The sequence below is a fragment of the Alternaria arbusti genome, assembly GCF_024043155.1.
Source record: "Alternaria arbusti strain BMP 1465 chromosome Unknown scaffold_18, whole genome shotgun sequence".
Lineage (NCBI taxonomy): Eukaryota > Fungi > Ascomycota > Dothideomycetes > Pleosporales > Pleosporaceae > Alternaria > Alternaria arbusti.
In genome coordinates, this window is record NW_026249958.1 from 468,918 (window position 1) to 488,085 (window position 19,168).

General features: G+C 54.7%; 7 protein-coding genes and 1 non-coding gene across 8 annotated transcripts; 2 read left to right on the top strand and 6 right to left on the bottom strand.

Moving 5' to 3' along the window:
* Positions 1-426: 426 nt before the first annotated feature.
* J4E86_009790 (uncharacterized protein) lies at positions 427-1,208 on the bottom strand (the record flags this gene model as incomplete). The annotated part of the gene is made up of 2 exons (XM_051450292.1): positions 427-846; positions 903-1,208. The coding sequence occupies 2 exons, from the start codon at positions 1,206-1,208 to the stop codon at positions 427-429; spliced, it is 726 nt and encodes a 241-aa protein (XP_051298680.1).
* Positions 1,209-1,460: 252 nt separating this feature from the next.
* On the top strand, positions 1,461-3,053 carry J4E86_009791 (uncharacterized protein; the record flags this gene model as incomplete). The annotated part of the gene is made up of 4 exons (XM_051450293.1): positions 1,461-1,526; positions 1,616-1,901; positions 2,016-2,388; positions 2,447-3,053. 4 exons carry the CDS (start codon positions 1,461-1,463, stop codon positions 3,051-3,053), a joined length of 1,332 nt encoding a protein of 443 aa, XP_051298681.1.
* A 316-nt stretch (positions 3,054-3,369) lies between these two features.
* J4E86_009792 (uncharacterized protein) lies at positions 3,370-6,374 on the bottom strand (the record flags this gene model as incomplete). The annotated part of the gene is made up of 9 exons (XM_051450294.1): positions 3,370-4,393; positions 4,442-5,609; positions 5,661-5,706; positions 5,756-5,886; positions 5,941-6,054; positions 6,105-6,149; positions 6,200-6,205; positions 6,256-6,289; positions 6,357-6,374. 9 exons carry the CDS (start codon positions 6,372-6,374, stop codon positions 3,370-3,372), a joined length of 2,586 nt encoding a protein of 861 aa, XP_051298682.1.
* A 1,000-nt stretch (positions 6,375-7,374) lies between these two features.
* Positions 7,375-11,160, bottom strand: J4E86_009793 (uncharacterized protein; the record flags this gene model as incomplete). The annotated part of the gene is made up of 1 exon (XM_051450295.1): positions 7,375-11,160. The coding sequence occupies one exon, from the start codon at positions 11,158-11,160 to the stop codon at positions 7,375-7,377; it is 3,786 nt and encodes a 1,261-aa protein (XP_051298683.1).
* A 3,438-nt stretch (positions 11,161-14,598) lies between these two features.
* On the bottom strand, positions 14,599-15,390 carry J4E86_009794 (uncharacterized protein; the record flags this gene model as incomplete). The annotated part of the gene is made up of 1 exon (XM_051450296.1): positions 14,599-15,390. One exon carries the CDS (start codon positions 15,388-15,390, stop codon positions 14,599-14,601), a length of 792 nt encoding a protein of 263 aa, XP_051298684.1.
* A 207-nt stretch (positions 15,391-15,597) lies between these two features.
* Positions 15,598-16,201, bottom strand: J4E86_009795 (uncharacterized protein; the record flags this gene model as incomplete). The annotated part of the gene is made up of 2 exons (XM_051450297.1): positions 15,598-15,910; positions 15,963-16,201. The coding sequence occupies 2 exons, from the start codon at positions 16,199-16,201 to the stop codon at positions 15,598-15,600; spliced, it is 552 nt and encodes a 183-aa protein (XP_051298685.1).
* Positions 16,202-16,345: 144 nt separating this feature from the next.
* Positions 16,346-16,426, bottom strand: J4E86_009796. The gene has a single exon. It is a non-coding gene; the product is annotated as a tRNA-Ser (tRNA).
* Positions 16,427-17,398: 972 nt separating this feature from the next.
* Positions 17,399-19,153, top strand: J4E86_009797 (uncharacterized protein; the record flags this gene model as incomplete). Its single annotated transcript, XM_051450298.1, has 1 exon — positions 17,399-19,153. One exon carries the CDS (start codon positions 17,399-17,401, stop codon positions 19,151-19,153), a length of 1,755 nt encoding a protein of 584 aa, XP_051298686.1.
* Between the last annotated feature and the right edge of the window lie 15 nt (positions 19,154-19,168).

The window sequence follows — 19,168 nt, forward strand, 5'->3', positions numbered from 1 at the left end:
ATGCACAAGGTCGTAGCGTGCATATGTGAACGTGGTCAAGTTGGATTTGATGGCTGAGGCTGGAGGGGTCACATGGTTTCTGTCAGCCTCGTGTGACGTATTTTGATGGATCTAGAAGCAAAACAATTAGAGCAAGCACAAACAAAATGCAGTGGTATGGCCCAACCTTGCTGACCAAGTTTGCCCGGGCAGGGGAAGAGAGTCGTGTGTAGTCCGTGGTGCGCTAGCATGCAGGTTTCTACCTTGCCCCTGCTCTGTTCTCATATCTGTGCGCATCGGGAAGGCCCGTTTGAGGATGGAAAAACAAATTGCATGTTGGCTGACACGAACTGCCTGTTCAGCAGCGAGAATTTAAAGGTTTGAATTGGAGGGGTGGATGGCTACTCGACCACCAGAGCCCATTGCGAAGGGCCGTGAGATTTGTTTTCACCACCACCGCGCGCCAAAAATCTTGGGCGCAACCTTGTCCTTCTTGTTCTCGGAAACCAGATCGATCCTCTGATGACCCTTTACATCCACGGCAAGCGTCTCGTAGTCGTAGTCATTCTGACTTGGTCTCTTGGTCAAATGTACATGTACCACGCCCTGTCCCAACGGCCCCTCGACGTAGAATCTGAAGCGCAGATGCTCAGTGCCCCACTTGTCAGTCTCTTCGGTACTGCTAAGGTAGCGATTGCGCGCCCATCGCGACCAAGAGCCTTCACCAAAAGCAGCAATTTCGGCGCCTGGACCCAGTAGTTTTTGGCATCGGGGGTCTTGACGTACAAGTGTCGTTGCGCGGTTGAAATAGGCAGTCTTGGAGGAGGGGCTGAAGACATCCGAGAAGAGAAAGTAGCCGACACCGCCCTGATACAGATGTTAGTCGCCGCTTCCAAAAGTAGACTGGTGAGGGGAAGCTGTACAGTTGCTACTATGCCCACCAGGACCACTACAAAGTTGAAGCTCTGCTGGGTGGTCCGCACTGCCTTTTCGCCCGGTGACAGATCAGACCATCGGACTTGGCCGGTGTCGCCGGTCAAAGAAATCGACTTTCTTTGCGGTTTTGGCGTCGGACTGCTCGTCGACGTATGCGTGGCTTGTGCATGGTGGGTGGTGGAGAAGGCGATGCGCCCGATATGCGCTCTGCGATTCGAGGCCCGGATGCGCGGTAAGACGAAGGTTGGTCGAATGAGCGCGATGGCTTCAGTGGGCTTGTATGCGGCGGCCATTGTGACTATGCGTGCGAGTGAAGAGTGAAGTTGAAGGCATGCGATGTGATGCGATCCAAGGATGCGGAGCGGAGCTCGTGTGACGCCGGGCTTGAGGTCGACGCAGCCGCGGCCCGGTTCCTGCATCGGTCCCTACTTTTGGTATCGACACCGCACGCTCTATCAACCTCCCGACCCAGCATTCGCTCTTTGAGCACAAACCCACGCTATCTCCAAAGACGAGCGCACTGGTGAAAGTGCAGCCAAGCGAGCATGAGCGCGAATAAGAAGAGCAGCCTTACGGGCTATCTCCCAGATATCCTCATGGCAGCTGCAGCAGTACGTCTATATCCACCAACGCGCCACAGTCTCCCCACACCCACTGTGCCCCTCACTGCCTTGCCGACTACATGCTCATATCCCCGTAGCCACTAATAGCCTACTTCGTAATTCGCAACCTCCTCACACGCCTCGACCCGGAAGCTCAACAAAAAGAAGAGGCCCGCGCCAAAGCCTCAGCCGCCACACGTAAACTCGACGCCATCCTTACAAGCAAGCGGCGGAAAAGCTACGGCGAATACGACAGTGAAGATGAGGAAGACACAGAATCGAGGCACAGACGGCCCAGGATACAGGATCTCAATTTGAATACCTACGAGCAGACGATTGCCATGGAGGTGGTTGCGCCCGAGGAGATCCCCGTGAGCTTCGAGGGTACGTCACAAACTTGTCCGGGCTTGAGCCGTGGGCTGTGGAATCATGCGCATGAGTGCGCGCGAATTGGCCTACTGGAAGCCTGGGTCGCAATGCAACGCTGACACATTCCAGACATTGGCGGCCTCGACTCTATCATTGAGGAGCTCAAAGAATCCGTCATCTACCCTCTGACCATGCCCCACCTCTATTCGCACTCATCCTCGCTCCTCAGCGCACCCAGCGGTGTCCTCCTCTATGGCCCTCCCGGCTGCGGAAAGACTATGCTCGCAAAAGCCCTCGCGCACGAATCCGGCGCCTGTTTCATCAACCTACACATCTCGACGTTAACGGAGAAATGGTACGGCGACAGCAACAAGCTCGTCAACGCCGTCTTCAGTCTGGCGAGGAAGCTACAACCAAGTATCGTCTTCATCGACGAGATTGACGCAGTCTTGGGGCAAAGAAGAAGCGGAGAACACGAGGCCAGCGGAATGGTGAAAGCTGAGTACGTCTCAATACCGTCCCACTCCACTTGCGACGAAAGTAGGACTGACAATCTCTAGATTCATGACCCACTGGGACGGCCTCGCATCCAGCACCTCCTCCGGCACATCGACCCCCCAGCGAATATGCATCCTCGGCGCCACGAACCGCATTCAAGATATTGACGAAGCCATTCTCCGCCGCATGCCCAAGAAGTTTCCCGTCGCACTCCCTTCAGCCACACAGCGTCACAACATCTTCTCTCTGATCCTCCGCGGTACCAAAATCGACCACCAGAACTTTGATCTAAACTACCTAGTTCGCGTCTCGGCTGGGATGAGCGGCTCGGATATCAAGGAGGCGTGTAGAGATGCGGCCATGGGGCCAGTGCGGGAGTACATCAGGAGAAAGAAGGCAGACGGCACGCTGAGGAGCAGTAAAGGGATGGCACAGGGCGATGTCCGTGGACTGAGGACAGAAGACTTCTTCGGTCGGGGAAAGGGGCTGCGCGAGATGGAGACGGTGGACGATACACGTGAGGAGATGAATGCGCGCGTACGAAGTCGAGTTCACACCACTTCCGAAGAGTCGGAGGAAGCGAGCAGCAGCGACAGCACAGCTAGTGGTGAGGAGAGATTCCGCGACTCGGCATACCAGGGCGCGACCAACGAGGCTGTCGTACAGTAATGACAACGCTGCCATTGAATATCAGTATGGCCTTGTAAAATGTTTGTATATGTTGGAATATCACGAAGACAAGACAAACATACATATGGGTGGCGTTTCTGTGGGCTAGGCATAGATTTAACGAAGGAACGTGATACAACGTCACGTCATGCTACAATATATCGAATCACAACTTTGAATACCATGTCTTTGAAACATCTATATCATTGTATCATTTTCCGTTACCGTACCTACGCTACGTGGAGCAGCCACACATCCAAAGTCAAACTGCAGCTACAACGGATCCGCCAAGCAAAACAACGCTTGATGCAGACGCCTACTTCTCCTCCTCACTTTCCTCGCTCTCTTCCTCGTCTTCGTCTTCTTCCTCATCATCTTCTTCAGCATCGGCTGCAATCTCCTCATCGGCATCATCCGCCTCTACTTCGTCTTCTTGGATCAAAAGGTCCTCCACCGTTCCGCCTTCTTTCTCCAACCGCAGGTACTCATCCCATTCGGGGAACATCTCTGCATCTCCCTCACCGTCCTGAGGCGGCGTGCCAAGGAGTCTAGCAACCTTGGTCTTGTTCTCCTTCTCCAGGGACTCCTTCCATTGCTTGACAAGTCCAGCGGTGGCGCTTGGCTTGTACGTTTGTGAGAAGAGAACAGCCTCGGCGAGGCGGTTGGTCTTGACGAGCAGGTCGATACACGCCTGGACATCACCGATTTGCCAGAGCGCAGAGAAGGCCACATTGTTTGCGGTGGCGTTCTCGGCCAGGGAAGCGAGTTCCCGGAGGCCAGCGGCATCCGAAGTTGCGCTGTAGAGGAGGAGAAGGGAACCAAGGTCCTTGGCCTTGACGAAGCATTCTTGCGCGAGCTTGACATCCCAGTTTGTGAGAGCAGCATCGCCGACAGTCTTCCACTTATGCTCTGTGTCCTGCTCACGAGCAATTGTAACAGCCTGTTCCAGATCTCCAAGGGACAAAGCGAGATCGAATCGGTGTTCGGGATCGGTGGCAACCTTGAGCGCCATTTCCTTCTGGCCCTGACCTTCCAAGAATCGAGCAATCTTGTTATTCTGATCCTTGGGCACAGAGGGAAGGGTCTCCTCGGCGGCTTCAAAATCACCTCGGAGGATAAGTGTCTGGTACTCAACGACAGCCAGAGACAGCGCGAAGGAGACCACATTGACATCCTTATCAGCGACATAGATTCTGGAATCACGAGGTAGATATCCAAGGACGTAGTGAGGCGAGTCGAAGTGGGAAATGGTGTACGTTTGATCGCCGACAAGGTAGTTCAGGCGATTTGTGCTGTTTGTGTAGATGAAGCAATCTCCAACCCAGGTACCGGTACGAACGCTGTTTGTCATTAGCTTGTGGATTCAGTAATGGCTTCTTACAACGTACCTCTCGTTGATATCGCACACAACTTCGAATGCAGACTCGGCACCGTCCTCGTCCACTTCACCGTTTTGCACGGCTTCCAGGTAGTTCTCCCTAGAGTAGCGAAGGACATAGAATGTGTCTTCCGTGGCAAGCGTCACGAGTTCCCCGCTCTCAGACCAGTAGACGCTCTTGGGCTCGACCTCTATCCGTCGAACCAAGGCGCCAGAGTCCCAGTCGAATAGGCCGATACCGCCTTGACCCTTCACACCCAGAAGCACGCCGCCACTCAAGCCGTCAGCCGAGAAGCCAACATTCAGTACACTCCGCTCCTTGAAGTTGCGGAAGATCTTGACGCTAGTAGAGGATTCCCGGATGGCGTAGTCCTTGTCGTGTTCTTTCGAGGCCCAGCAGAAGTCGAGAGCGCTGCCGAAAGCTTGGTTACGAAGAGCAAGCGCAGTGTAGATGATGTATTCACCATCACCACAAACTGCTACGAAACGTCCGTTGGGCGAGTGCAGCAATGACTGTGGGTACAGCTCGGTTGAACCAAGATCCTTACTAGGGAGCGAGAGTCTCTCTGCATCCTTGAGCTGGTCGCTACCTTTGATCACCGAAGTGAGAATGTCGTTGTTCTTCGCCCATAGTAACTTTCCGCTACCGTCCATGCTGACAGCTGGCTCTTCACGTCCCATGGTGATGACAACAGCTCCGTCGTCGAATCCCAGTGCCACGCCATTTCTTCCCTTTTGGTACGATACACACCATGCTCGCTCCAACCCATAGTTCAAGGATTGTTCCAACCGGTAGGTCGACGAGTGCCAGATTTTGATTGTGCCGTCTTCCGATCCAGAGATGATGACGGGGAGCTCGGGGTGGTATACGGCGAAACTGACGTTAGAAGTATGGCCTTCGAGTGTCGCAATCAGCGCTTTTGTTGTGTAGTCCCAAACCTTGACTGTCCGATCATCGGAGGTTGTAAGGAGATATGGCTTGTCCGACTGGGGGTAGTAGTCGATGAAGTTGACACCCTTGGTCTCGTGCGCCTCGAGCGTAAAGTTGGGAGTAGAGCTGCCGAGGGACCATATCTTGACGGTACGGTCGAGACACGCGGAGGCGAATGTGTTGGGGTCTTTGGGATTTATCGCGATGCCCATAACATAGTGTTGGTGGCCAGCGAACTCTTGTACGCCTGCTATCTGTCAGCATATGCCATGTCTTTTGGTATGACCACTCCACATACACTTCCACGACTTGTCCCAGTCCCAAAGCTTTATAGTCATGTCATCCTAAAGCCACATCAGCTTCGCTTCTGCGTTGTTCAGATTTGTTACCCACACTGGCGGTAAGGACGAAAGGTTGTGTTGGGTGGACCGCGATTGCGCGGATGTAATCGGGGTGTGCCTCGAAAGATGTGACCTTCTCGGAGGTGTTGTAGTTGTAGACGCGCAACTGGAAGTCATCGGAACCTGAATGTGCATGTCAACTTCTTTTCCAATAGTTTCGGTTTGCTTGGGCTTTACCAGCGACTATCCAGTTCTTCCTCGCAATGAAGCGACCAGCGCGTACGGGTACGTCGGTAAGCTCGAAGGTTTTGACAATCGACTGTGATATATACGACCAGATGTGGACGTGTCCTGCCTCTGTCAGCACTTTGCCTGTAGCGGGGAGGACCAGCTGTGCATACCGCTGTATAAAGTCGTAAGGATCCATGGCTCGGTCGGGTGAAAGTCTTTGGGGATATTTAGCGGCGAGCATGTCTAGCAGAGCTGCTGTTCTTACCAATGCCTGTAACATGTTAGTGTACGTCTTGATAAGTGTCCATTGAGGCTACTCACCTTTGACACGCTCCGACCGCGCGAAAAGCTGCCTCTATATTCATAGCCGGGTTAGAATTGCTCTTTGCTACTAACGTATGCTGCGGCGCATTGTCGCGTACCTTGACGTCGAGACGCATTGTTGTAGCTCAACTGTGTATTGCGGAGGGGTGGATTATGGGAACGTGGCTTTAGTAGCCAGTCCACAGGTGCGCAGGCAGTCGCGGAAAGAGGCAAGGAAACGTGAACGGGGATCGATGGTATAGAAGTCCAGAGAGGGAGAAAGCCAGTCACGGGATTCGCTGGGGTGTTACTGCTTGGTGTCCTCCGCAATGTGTTCGATGTTCGGCGGAGCTGCGCCAAGACAGCGACAGGGTTCACGCAGCTATTTCCCACTGCGGCAGGTTCGAAAAACCGTCGATAGCAGACGAAATGCGCAACATTACCGCCTCCGCTAGCTGCACGGGGCTGTAGATCCTACGCCGTGTCCACAAGGGAATTACGTTCAACACATCATCTCATCTATGCACGATGCGAGCAGTCTTTGGACATTGTGGCTGCTCATGTGGGACCCTGTGGCTTTGCGCCTGCGTACCTCAAATCACGCAAGTGCATTTATTATGCTCAACAAGTAAGTGAATTCTTCTTCAATTCCGACCCTACAGCTATGTACTCGGAACGACAGCCTCCCCACAAGTAGCCCCTGCGCGCTGCCGCTCATGCATGTACAACGCATAACGAATATATCGACAGCAACCCCAAACCCTCCACCCATGGCATGAAATGGCCATTTCATATATCAACAAAATGACGAGAGGAAAAAACGGTCTAGCTTGACCAAGCGTAGACTGGTATCTTAGAAGTGAAATACAGTGAAAGGAGAATATATGTTAAAGTATAGAGTGAAAGTTTATGTTGGGTTAAGCGAACGTGTCCGAACGGTAGTGATGAGAGATTTGCTTCGCGGCTGGATCCTGAACACCAGCTTGGATGAGGTCGGTGCGACAACTTGTTGTTGATATGGGACAAAGCCGGTCGCTGGGGCGGAGGTGTATTGGTAGGCACGAGGCGATGCCATCCACATCCGGTCTGTGGTACAACGGCGCAGACTTTGTGGGGGAGGGAAAGGGCAGTGATGCTTTAGTTCCAGCCAAGAGAGTTCTCAGCCATGACCGGAGCCGAGATCTGCTGTGTTCGGACACTGCGACCCTGAGTGGTACTGCTGCCTTGGCTGCCGCGACTACCAGGCGTCATTCGACCATTCCGAGCGCCATGCATCCAAGCAGCAGCGCCACCTGGAATTGAACCGTAGGTCATGCGGCTGGTGCTGGGGACAGAGCTCGAGCGCTGGTGGGCCATACGCTTGTTCCTGTATCGGCGAGCAACAAAGAACATGGCTGCACCGTAGGCGATAGCACCGACAATGGCACTGCTAGCGACGATGGCGCTAGTCTTGTTGACAGTGCGGCTGGCACCGATGTCGCCTCCCATAGCACCGCCATCGCCGGAACCACCTGTGGACTCAGCACCTGGTTCGGCAGCCGCATTGGCAGGGCTGTTGTCACCCGGAAGCTTGCCTGCGGGGAGAGGGCAGGCGGTGTTGATCAAGGTCGTGAGGTCGTTCACTGTGGAGTTCTTGTTATGCCAGAAAGCATCGGCGGGATTGCGGAGCTGCGCTGCGAGCTTCGTCTGCAGATCCTGCGGAATGGTGAACAAGGCAAGAGTGGTGATGAAACCCTGGTACTCCATGGTGTTAAGAGGCTTCAGACCGAAGTTCTTGACCTCGGAGGTTGAGATGTTCAAACCGTCTGCGATAGCAATTGGCAGGTAGTGGAAAATTTGCTGCCCACCATCGTTTGCAGACACGAACGGGTAGTTGAGCGGCCACTTGAAACACACTTGGCCCATGAAGCTGTTGTCCGGCCTCTCAGGAGGGACTCCTCCAGGCGGCGCAATCATCTGTGGTAGACTCGAGGGGATGCTGCTGACGGTGGGGCTGGGGGTTGGCATAGTCGAAGCCTCAACGATGATGCTAGTACCAACGATGAGCGAAGTTGCGCTATCGGTAGCGGTCGGCGTAAGGGAAAAGACCGGCGGTGCCTTGCTAGTGGTAGTCGGCAGGGCTGGAATAGTGATTGAAGCAGAGCCCTTGGTGGATGTAGGCTTGGGCGTCTCTGAAGTGGGTGGTGGGGTGGACACAACGACGGATGACGGAGCAACAGAGCCGGTGCTGAAGAACGAAGTGGGAGCATCGCTGAGGGTGGCGTTACCAGCACTTGAAGGATTCAGAGTAGTGGCGGCAGTCGAAGAAGCTGACGAAGGTCCTTCTGAAGCCGGGACAGTGAGAGATTGGCTACCCGACGAAGTTGGAACCGGTGATGCAGATGTGCCGATAGAACCTGTACCAGAAGGAGTGATACCCAAGCTTGCGGAGCCTGAGGGCAGAGCAGTTCCTGAAGATGCTGAAGGTGTGATGCTTGCAGTCTCGGAGGCTGTAGGCCCAACGCTAGAGGAAAGAGCCTCAGAGGCAGGCACGCCAGACGAAGACACAACTTCAGAGGTGGGGGTAGGCACAGCGCCGGATGGCAAGAGTCCTGAAGAAGGAAGGACGCCAGACGATGGTAGAATACCTGACGAGATTGGCAGGCCAGACGACGGGAGAACTCCGGAAGACAGCAAGCTTGAGGGCAAGACAGTCGGGATGATAATAGGACCAGTGCCGGTGGGCAGGGCCGAGTTCAGATCAGACAGGATGCTTGATATAGCACTGGGCACCACTGAGACAGGGAGATCCGAGACAGCTGAAGACAACAGCGAGGAGAGTGCCGGAGGAAGAATGCCGGACGCGCTAGCAGAAGCTACTGAGGTGGGTGCAGTAGATGCAACGCCGCTACCGGTAGGCAGGACACCAGATATGACCGACGATACAAGTCCCGGTAGGTCGAGGATCGGTGAGCTGGTAGCTACAGTTTCCGAAGTAGGAATGGCTCCAGAGCTCAAGAGAGAAGTCGGTGTCGCAGTCGAAGCAGCAGAATCACCAGTGCCCAAAGCCGTAGTGATGCCGATGACAATGCCGGATGATGGCAAGAGGGGTGCGCCAGTTGAAGCAACCTGAGAGGTGGCTGTCGGGACTTCTGATGGGAGGAGCGAAGACAACAGTCCACCGACTAGGCCACCGGATGAGGTTGGCTGCACAACAGTCTCAGGAATACCTCCAGTGGTGCCAACCTCGGAAGTGGCGGCAGGTGGCAGAATCGACGACAGTAGCCCGCCAAGAAGGTCCCCAGACGAAGTGGGCTGAACGATGGTCTCAGGAATGCCTCCAGTCGAGCCAACTTCAGAAGTAGGCACGGCTGGAAGGATTGACGACAAGATACCACCAAGAAGGCCACCGGAAGAGGTAGGCTGAACAATTGTCTCAGGAATACCACCAGTGGAGCCGACCTCAGAAGTAGGGGTGGGTCCGAGTAGCGTTGAAAGCAGACCACCAACCAAGCCGCCGGATGAGGTAGGCTGCACAATCGACTCAGGAACACCACCTGTGGATCCAGGGACGATGAACGGTCCCTGGAAGCTGGATGCGGCAGGAGAGCTAGGTGCAGCAGAAGAAGCAAGAGACGCAGTGGGTGTCACGATAGTCTCTGGGATGCCTCCAGTGGAGCCGACAGCTTGCTGAGATGACTGGGGAGCAGTCGATGAGACTACCTGGGTAGGTTGGACAACAGATGTGGGTACACCGCCAGTAGATCCAATGATTGGGTTGAGAAGCGTTGAGAGAAGTCCACCAACGAGACCAGCAGAAGTCGTTGTTGCAGTAGGTGTGTCAACGGCTGACGACGATGGCTGCACAATAACATCCGGCAGTCCACCTGTCGAGGCAGGGGTGTTTTCAACACCAGGAGGCGTCGAGGTTGGCTGTGCGATAGCTGAAGTGGGCTGCACGATGGTCTCGGGAATGCTACCGGTAGAAGGCGCTGGCTTGCTGTCGACAGCGGAGGATGACGGTTGTACAATCACGTCAGGCAGTCCTCCGGTTGGGGCTGCCGCTGAGCTCTGAGCGATCGAAGAAGCTGGGGTGTCTTCAACGGCGGTCGAAGAGGCCGCAGCTGAGCTTTGGACAGTGGAAGTTGGTGGAACGATGATCTCAGGTAGGAGGCCAGTGGAGCCGAGGATAGGACCGAGAATAGGGCTGTCAGCCTTGGTAGAAGAAGATGCGGCGCTGCTTTGGGCGGCTGATGTAGGCTGCACAATAGTCTCGGGGAGACCACTGGTAGTGCCAATCTCGGCCGTTGAAGAAACAGCGGTTGTTGGCTGAGGTTCGGTGATAGGCTCGGATGTGGTGGTCTCAACAGGCTTCTCGCTTTGCGCTGCTTCGGAAGTGGACGTAGGAGCAGCTGTAGACGATGGCTCAGTGACTGATTCCTGGATTTGGCTTGATGAGCTAACGATGGGGCTCGACGATTCGACTGCAGAGCTCGATGCCGCAGGTGGTGGCGGTGAAAAGACACTGCTTTCTGAGAGAGGTGCGGTAGAGGAGCTCTCTGCCAAAGTGGAGGACAAGGTGCCAGTGGTGTCTACGTCGCTGGTGCTGACAAGCACATCTGAGGAGGAGGCAAGAGCCGATGAATCGGAACTACCGCGGAACAGCGATTCAATGAAGGACGGGAAGTCCATCTGGCGGGACGAGAGTTGCTCAGTAGTGCTGCTGGACGAGTAGCTGGTTGATGGCTCTGGGGTAGCCGCAGGGGTCGTCGCATTGGTAACGATTTGTCGCTTTACGTGCCTAGCGAAGTAGTATCGGGGACGGCCTTGGGTTTGTTGTGGTCCCGGTGCAGGCATGGCCTCTGCTGTCGTAAGGAGCGGGCCAGAGCCAGAGAGACTGGCCAGAACCAGGGCGGCTGCCCATACTGTCGTTGAGCGAGGCATTGTTACGATTATGATGCCTTGTTATGTAGAATTAGATATCTCGAGAGTCTCGAAGGCAATGTACGTGGAAGCCTGCTGTTATTAGCCATGGCGTTTGCAGTGTCAGTATCAAAACATACTGTCAGGGCTATGGTAAACGAGTGTACTTGACGAATGTCAATGATGGGTAAAGAATGGACCTGTCGCATGTTAGTCTCCATGGAGAAAGCGCGTCAGTGAGCTGGGTGACTCACTAGACTGTCGATGCAGCTAGGAATAGATGGTTGCACGGGCGAAGCGATTACTGCGTCGTCGCGATGTTCTCGGGTTGGTCGCGGGACTATGCTGTCATGTTTGACACTGACAGGTACCGGAGAATAGTCGTCGCGTGGGTCTAGAAGCACGCGGCACCGAACCAGGGCCGATCAGAGACTGGTACGCACGTGGATGACAGCGAGCGAGCAGGCAGGCGACAAAGGATCGTAGGAGTGGTCGAGGCACTCTAAGCACGATTCGCAGCGATTGCGCTTTCTTTGTTCCTGAGCAGCGGGTGGCCGTGCGTGTCGTAAGTGGTCAGCGGGGCTGGGACGCGTTTTCGTGGACGGTGCGGTGCTAAAACGAGCGGCGACGACGTTGATAGGCAACGGTCAGATTACTAGTAATTGCGGCGACGGAGCGGAATTGCTTTTGAAGGAGTGGTCGTGATTCGGAGAATCGTGCAAGAGAGCGTGAGGCCTGGGCGACGTGGAGAGCGGTGCTTGACGGTCGGAGGAGAGAGCCACGGGGAGCCACGGGCGGGAGATGCGCAGAGTCGATATATGAATGCGCCCGTTTGGGGGTTGTCGGCGGGTGGTGGAGAAGAGGTCGGCTTGGGGCGTGGGCGACGGGTAGTGAAGAAGAAGAGAAGACAGGGCGCCGGTCAGCAGCAGCAGTCGCCCAAGTGTCCAGGCCAAAACGGCGGCAGGCAGGGGCGAGGGGCGGAAGAGGGAAAGCGCCGTGGGCTGCGAGTCGCCAACGTGTGCTCCCTGCAGGAGAACCAACTGCCCACCACTAGTGCCAGTGTCCAGGACGGGGAAAGCCAGGGTTTCGCGCGGCGGGCCTCTGCATTCGATAGTCGCAAAATAGAACGGCGCTTGCTGCAGAGGGAAGTAGTTCGCTATTGACGTCGCGGGTGGAGACCATGTGAAGGTTATGTGACAGGAGACAGCAAGACTTCAGAGGCGGCGACGACGAAAAGGCGAAGCGGACATTGTGTCTCCATCAGCAGCAGATTGCGCATGCCGCCACGGTGCGCCTGTGGATTAATTTGCATCTGGCCGCGAGGCCCTGGTCGTGCAGACGGCTGTGAGCTCAAACCGCACTAGCCAAGGGTAATATATACCCCGGCTGTGCTACCGTATAGCCCAAGACATGGAGTATCCCTTGCCTACGATATGGCGACTGAACCCTCAATTTCGAGGAATTTGGAGGCGGCCGCCTGCGCAGTGTTGATGTCCATCTCCAGCGCCTTGCTCCCCACCGTTCGATGCGCACGCTGCTGAGGAAGGAACGGCCATCAGGCGGCCAATAAGGGAAGGCCCAGCCCTTGCCCTTGCCGAGCCCTTCATTTCGGCATGACACGGGTCCCGCTCGCATGCGAATGATGATGATCGCTCACCACGCCGCCTCATGCTGCACCCAACCCCGTGGACATGCTTTGATTGTTCGCTCAGAAGCAATATCGCGGCACCTTCCTGGGCCCTGCACACTGTTATTCCAACGTCTCTACCGGCTGACTGTAGGAAACTGCAGGGCTGCGTATCGCCTGCAGCCACCCAATTCCTTCGCTGAGCAAGCCATTTTGCCGGTCTGTGTCCACAGTCATTCCGAAGTGCGACCAACTACTACCGTACCACGCTATCGTTTTTTGACAGCCATGTGCGCTTTGCCTGCATCGTCCAGGACTGTCCTCTCGACGACTCGCCAAAGTTCGTCCTAGGGCAGACGGCTGGTTTCGACTTCTGCTCGCCGCCTCCACGCCTGCGCCCCAGCGAACGACATGAACTTTACAGCGCCCTAGGTTCGAGGTAGCCCCTGTCCGTGGCTAGCCTTCACTTGGACTGCAGCCTCGACGTCGGCTCCTGGTACCGGTACTTTCTGACTGGACTGTCCTTCATCTCTCAAGTCAGCATGGCCTTGACTGACGCCATTCCATCAGCGCCTCAGATGCGCATTCCGTGCTCTAACGTTTCATATCTCTCGGTCTGCGACTATGAACGCCTGCCACAGCTATATTTGGTTGTCTGTCGACGTTCTACAAACATTCCACCTGGCGGGTGCCGAGGCTCGCCTTGTCATCGGGTACTGTGACTCGTTTCAAGCTCCTGCGTAGCACTGTACGAGGAAGGTGTGAATCCAACCCACAGGTCTGAGCCGATCCAATGGTCCAGCCAATGCACCGCGGCATCGGGCTGTCTCCTTGTTTCCTGGGATTCCCCTTTCTGTCGCTTGGCTTTACCATTTGGTCGAGGCCAACATACCCGTAATTCAAAGCATCGCAAGGAGACTTCCGCCGCCACGGTTAAACATGTCGACGGCTGATCTTTTAGATCTGAACAGCATGCACGCGCTTTGCTGTGCTGTGCTGTGCTGGGTGATATTCCAACACCGTGAGACCACCCTTGCCGGCATGCGCTTGAACGTTTCGAAACCATTCCTGCCGACTAGAAGAAGAACATTCCTTAACGATCTGAACATATAGCCCCAGGCCCCGCCTCTGCATTGGGCACGGTTGCGATCGTCATTTTCATGCTATATTTCTGGTCCTATGTATACTCTATGCAGGCTTCAACTGCTCCGGAGTACACAAGGTTGAGGCTGCATTTCACCTTATGCTCGGCTTCCACTGTTGTTTCCTGTCAGATCCGCATGCCGCAGCCTCTCGCAGGGTCGTTGTTTATGGATCTTGTCTCCCGAAACGTGTTCTGTGTCGCTTCCACGAGGATCGGTGGGGCATGACGGCACGCATGAACCTAGAATCTCCATCTCCACTTTGGTGGCCAAGCACTCTTGTAACCTGGGCATTACCGACTTCCAGAAGCCACCCATTGGACTTCTGTATATGGTTTGCACGATATGTGTCTCCGTCTGCTGTTTGTGGAGTGCCACTGGGGATGAAGAGACAGCACGTAAACCTTGACACCGTGTTCAGGCATACAAACAGTACATGTTACATGTACAACGAGGAAAGATGTCTCATGACGTGGCAATCGTTGCAAGTTACAGAAGATCTACGAGAAGAGTGTGTTCGCCTTCTGCTAACCCTTCGTCTCTGACAACTGCTGCATTAACACTCGTCATAGTCCGTCCATTTGCTGCTCTTCCCAACATGCAGAGTACCCACAACCAGGCCCAGTTAGCAAGTATCCTTAGGACGACGTCGCGTCCTCCTTCGCCACAACATACCATGTCATAGTCCCACTAGAGCCATCCCCAGTCACCATACTCGACTCCCCTTCCTGAGTGAATATGCCCACAGACATGGAGCCGCGGTTTGACACGCCAAAGTTCCCGCTGAAGATAAACGCAGCCCTGCAAATACGATGGGTTCGATAGTGACGAGTCGAGGTGGCCTTTCGCAGGGCCATGTGTGACGAGTATATCTGTCGCCTCCGGGACGGTGTTCGACCATACGTCTTCTCCCTGATACTGGAATGCCCAGTTGCCGTATCTCGGTGTCATGGGACTTCCATAGACCTTGACATCCCTGTCCCGAACATTGAGCACCCTTAACTCATTCTCGAGGTATACTACGCTTCCCCATCTGAGGTCTCGCAGTCTGCGTTCATCATTCTCTAGGCTTGCAGGTCGTGGGTTGCGGCGAAAGCACTGATCGAGGAGCAAATCGTGGTTCCCTGCTATGACGATCTTGTGTTGGTGTTGCAGACTGTTCAACCAGTCGAGCTGTAACTGCAGCTCTTCAAATGTGCCGTTGACTGTCAGATCGCCGGCGTGGATCAAGATGTCGCCGTTCGGTACATGCGGCTGCTCGTTGTGCGTATCGGAGATGCAGATAACCCTAACAGGGATCGTAGAAGCGGACTTCGATGTTGTGGACGCGGGCTGTGATATTGTCGAAAGCGGTCGGTGAGCATATAACCACTGTGCGATGAAGAGTATTGGGTCCTTCTGCATACGCTGCCATGCTGATGGCAGCGCGGGCGCGAACATGTTGGACTTGCCAAACGTAGACCGTGTATATGTGGTTGTCATGTTGCAATGTAATGTGTAAGTTGCCGCTGTGAATCATGCTTCGCACAGCCAGCTAGACGCGTTTTCTAGGCAGCAACGAGATGGAGATAGCCATATATGACAGTCGTGGTTGGAGATTTCATGATTGACAAAGATCTATGGTACCAGCATCCATGGATTGATCCAGCGAACCATGACGAACGAAAAATCCTCGCAGTACCATCCAAATCAGTGTTCCCACTTCTCCGCCATCGGCACTATAGCCACAGCGGTCGCATAGTCTCCATCATGGCTGATGCTAATTTCGCACAGTTGTCCATCGATCTCGCTCATATCGATCAGTCCAATTTTGCCGTCAGGCTTCACCCAGGTTGGCTCGAAATCCTCGTAGACCATATCCAAAATCAAGCCCTGGGGCCGTAGCGATTGGTGCTTACTGCGATCAACCGCGGTAACAGGGAGGATCATGATATGCTTGAACCCTCTTTGAACAATGTCGAGGTGTTGAATTGCTTTGCGGCAAGCCTCTTTCGCTGCGAACCTTGTATCACGTAAGCTCCTAGTTGGGAGATTAAGCTGATGCGAATACTCACCTGCCAGCGAGAAATTTGGAGATTACATCTGCCTTCTCCAAGAAGGATTCTTCATGCCCAAAGCGATGCCAAAAGTACTGGCGCTCGTGCTCGGTAAACACTCGCTTCAGGTAGTGACGCAGAGGGCGCAGAGGCTCGCCTTCGCTGCTGGTACGGGGCGCGATGATGGATCGCACTCTTGGGACATGGCAGATATCGGTGCCCACGCGGAAGGGGAACGGAAAGGGTCGCGGTGGCATGGGAAGTTAGATAGCAGCTGTCCGGACTGGGGAGCGTGTATACGCCAAGATGGGCTTGGCAGTCAACACAATGTTGTCACATAGAAAAGCGCAAAAAGTATGGCTTCAGCCAGAGAGACCTACTGCCCTCATGCGCAAAAAGATCGACGTTGGCCAGATTCGAACTGACGCTCCCGAAGGAACAAGATTTCTAGTCTTGCGCGATAACCACTCCGCCACAACGCCCCCGTTTTTGCTGCTACTGCTGCTTCGATGAAAGAAAGTGATGGCAAACATATTATATCCCAGCTAATTGGAGTTTGGACTGTGCGTAGATAAGGTGGGGTGGCACCCAGAAGCCTGCCGTGCCTCCACATCTCCACCCAGACATTCATGATCCCGAACGACCCCACCCGCTTACCGTCTTCGCAGACTGAGAGCTCAATCTTGGTCGATCAAAGTCATCATAGTTGACGTTGGCACCGTCATGGGCGGCAAAAGGCCCGATGTCAAAAAGTTTCGATTGTTCGCCTGATCCCGCGAAGAGCCGCAACGTTGCGTTTCGGACATGAAGATGAGGCGGGAACAGAGAAACTCCCCGCAGCCACCGGATTCCGACGACCAATAATCCTCATACCGCCACGCGTTCCATAGCTTTGATTCGCTTGCGCACCCATTACTACCCGACGCGGAGTACGGTCAACGGCCAGAAGTCTGCTACACGTCAGTCTTGGTACTCGATGAAAACGGCCCAAACCCAATTCAATGATTGTGTAGGTAAGGGGTCCTGGTGCGTGCGACACCTAATCTGGGATCATGGTAGTTGTGCATGGCTGTATGCTTCAAGCTACGGTTGGCTCGCCTTTGTGGAAGTCCGGCCTTGGAACAAAGAGCTAGGGTGCCAGGGCTGATGTGCATGCGGCCATATTCTGGTGAGACGATGCTGATGGGCTGTGGTGTTATGCGGTGATGTTCAAATGTGCTTGGTCTCCTCGGTGATTATTCTCCTACGAGCTCCTTCCATCAGCTGCACCGTTCAGAAGTGCAGTTACGCCTGCGAAACCAGGACTAATGCAGCCACAAACCTCTCCACGCCTACCCGGCGTCCCCATCCTAAAACTAGACTCCAGCGGGCCGGAGTACTCTCGCTGGCGACGCAGTCTCCAGTTCGCGCTGGAATCGAAAGATACTTGGAAATACTGCAATGGCGCTCTACCCATGCCTATGCCAAAGGCACGGCCAGTTCCAGACATCTCCTCAGAGGAAACGAAAGACGTAGAGCCGAGCCTGCTCGAGGAGCGAAGAGCATGGGTTCGACAAGATCGCGAGGTCAAGCTGGACATGTTTCTTTCCGTGGCAGAAGAAGTGATGCAGGAAGTCTTCGAAGTCGGGCCACCCCTACCTCCCATCAACCACACTTCGCAAGAAATGCTGCAAGCATTGGACGATAACTTCGGTGTCTTTAGCTTTTCTGGATACCACCACGCATTCTGCCATTTCCTAAACCTACACATCGACCAGTACGCAAGCATCCAGGACTTCAACACTGAATTCACGACGGTACTGGAAGATCTGATCGACTACGGCCATCCACTCTCCAACACACAAGCATGCAGCGCGTACCTCTCTAAGCTGCGATGTACGCAGAACCCGGGGGTAGCGAAGAAGTTGGAGGAGTTGGACACACTGTCAACAGAACCGGACATCCACGACCTCATGCAAGAGTCACTTTCGTGGCCATGCATCCGCCCACTAGCGACGAAGTCCTCTCAGATCTTCCAGGTGCCACCGGTATCAGAGGAGTGCCGTACGGATAACGGGAGTCACTCCCATGGCGATCCGCCCGGTCTCTCAGATACCTCCACCGTATCGTCGGAAGGGTCTCGTTCAAGGCAGCTATCCATAAAAGTCAACCACCCGCAGTGGGCCGTTACGCGAGCTTCTGACAACGTCGATCCGCAGGACCTGCGTGAAGCAATCGAGAAACTACTCACCACGGGCGAAGCGGATCCTTCCAGTCTGAATTACGATGGGTCAGCGATATCAGCATGCGCAACCCCGGATTGGTTGAAGGCACAAGAGAAGGCATTCTCCAAGCCACTTCCGATAGCAGAGCCACCAGCCCCTACTGAGTCACATACTCTACGAAAGACCGCCTCCGAGTCGCGCGCGCGATCCGCTTCACCACGGCTCCTGTCTCCACTGTCCAGAACCGTGTCGCAAACAAGTCTGACTGTACCAACCATGACGACGCGTCCACACTCCGCAGACACATCAGCCAGGTCATCCCAACACGTTCAGCGACAACCCAGGCCACCAATGTCAGTGTGGAGAGCACCAACATATCCGCCACCAGCACTGTCTGACCACCCGGCTTTCCGAGACAATCCCTTTCTACCCAAAGAGCGTGCGCAATCAGATTCCCTCCTTGTGGACGCGAGTAGACCTGAGCCTAGACCCGACGACTATGAACCACCTCATTCAGCACCACTACCGCACCCATACCAGTACTCGGCTTACTCGTCAAACAGCAGTAGCGCGATAAGCTTGCCCATCCAAGGAACGAATGAGTCGTCATGGAGCTACGGTAGCAACAACAGCGATGACATAGAAGAACACATACTATCGCCCGTCGCATCTTCCATGCTTCTCCCACCCATGGAGGACAGATTTGTTACTATTCAGCGAAACAATGCCCCTCTCCCTCCTCTACCCGTAGACACGAGCGTCCTACAATGGCGCACACCAACGTTCGACGATCTTGTCCCGCCACCGCCCCCGAAGAAGAGCCGTCTGCGTAAAACATCTTCGACTCTCGACATGTTGAAGCGGCTCAGTGGAGACAGTCTCCTGGAATCGAGTGACGAGGTACGGGAACGTGAGGAGAAGAAGCATCGGGAAAAGGAGAGAAAGGGGAAAAGCTGGAGTATTGGCAGTATTGCGAGGTTTACGCATAGCAAAGGGGTTAAGTAGACGCATTAGTTTGCG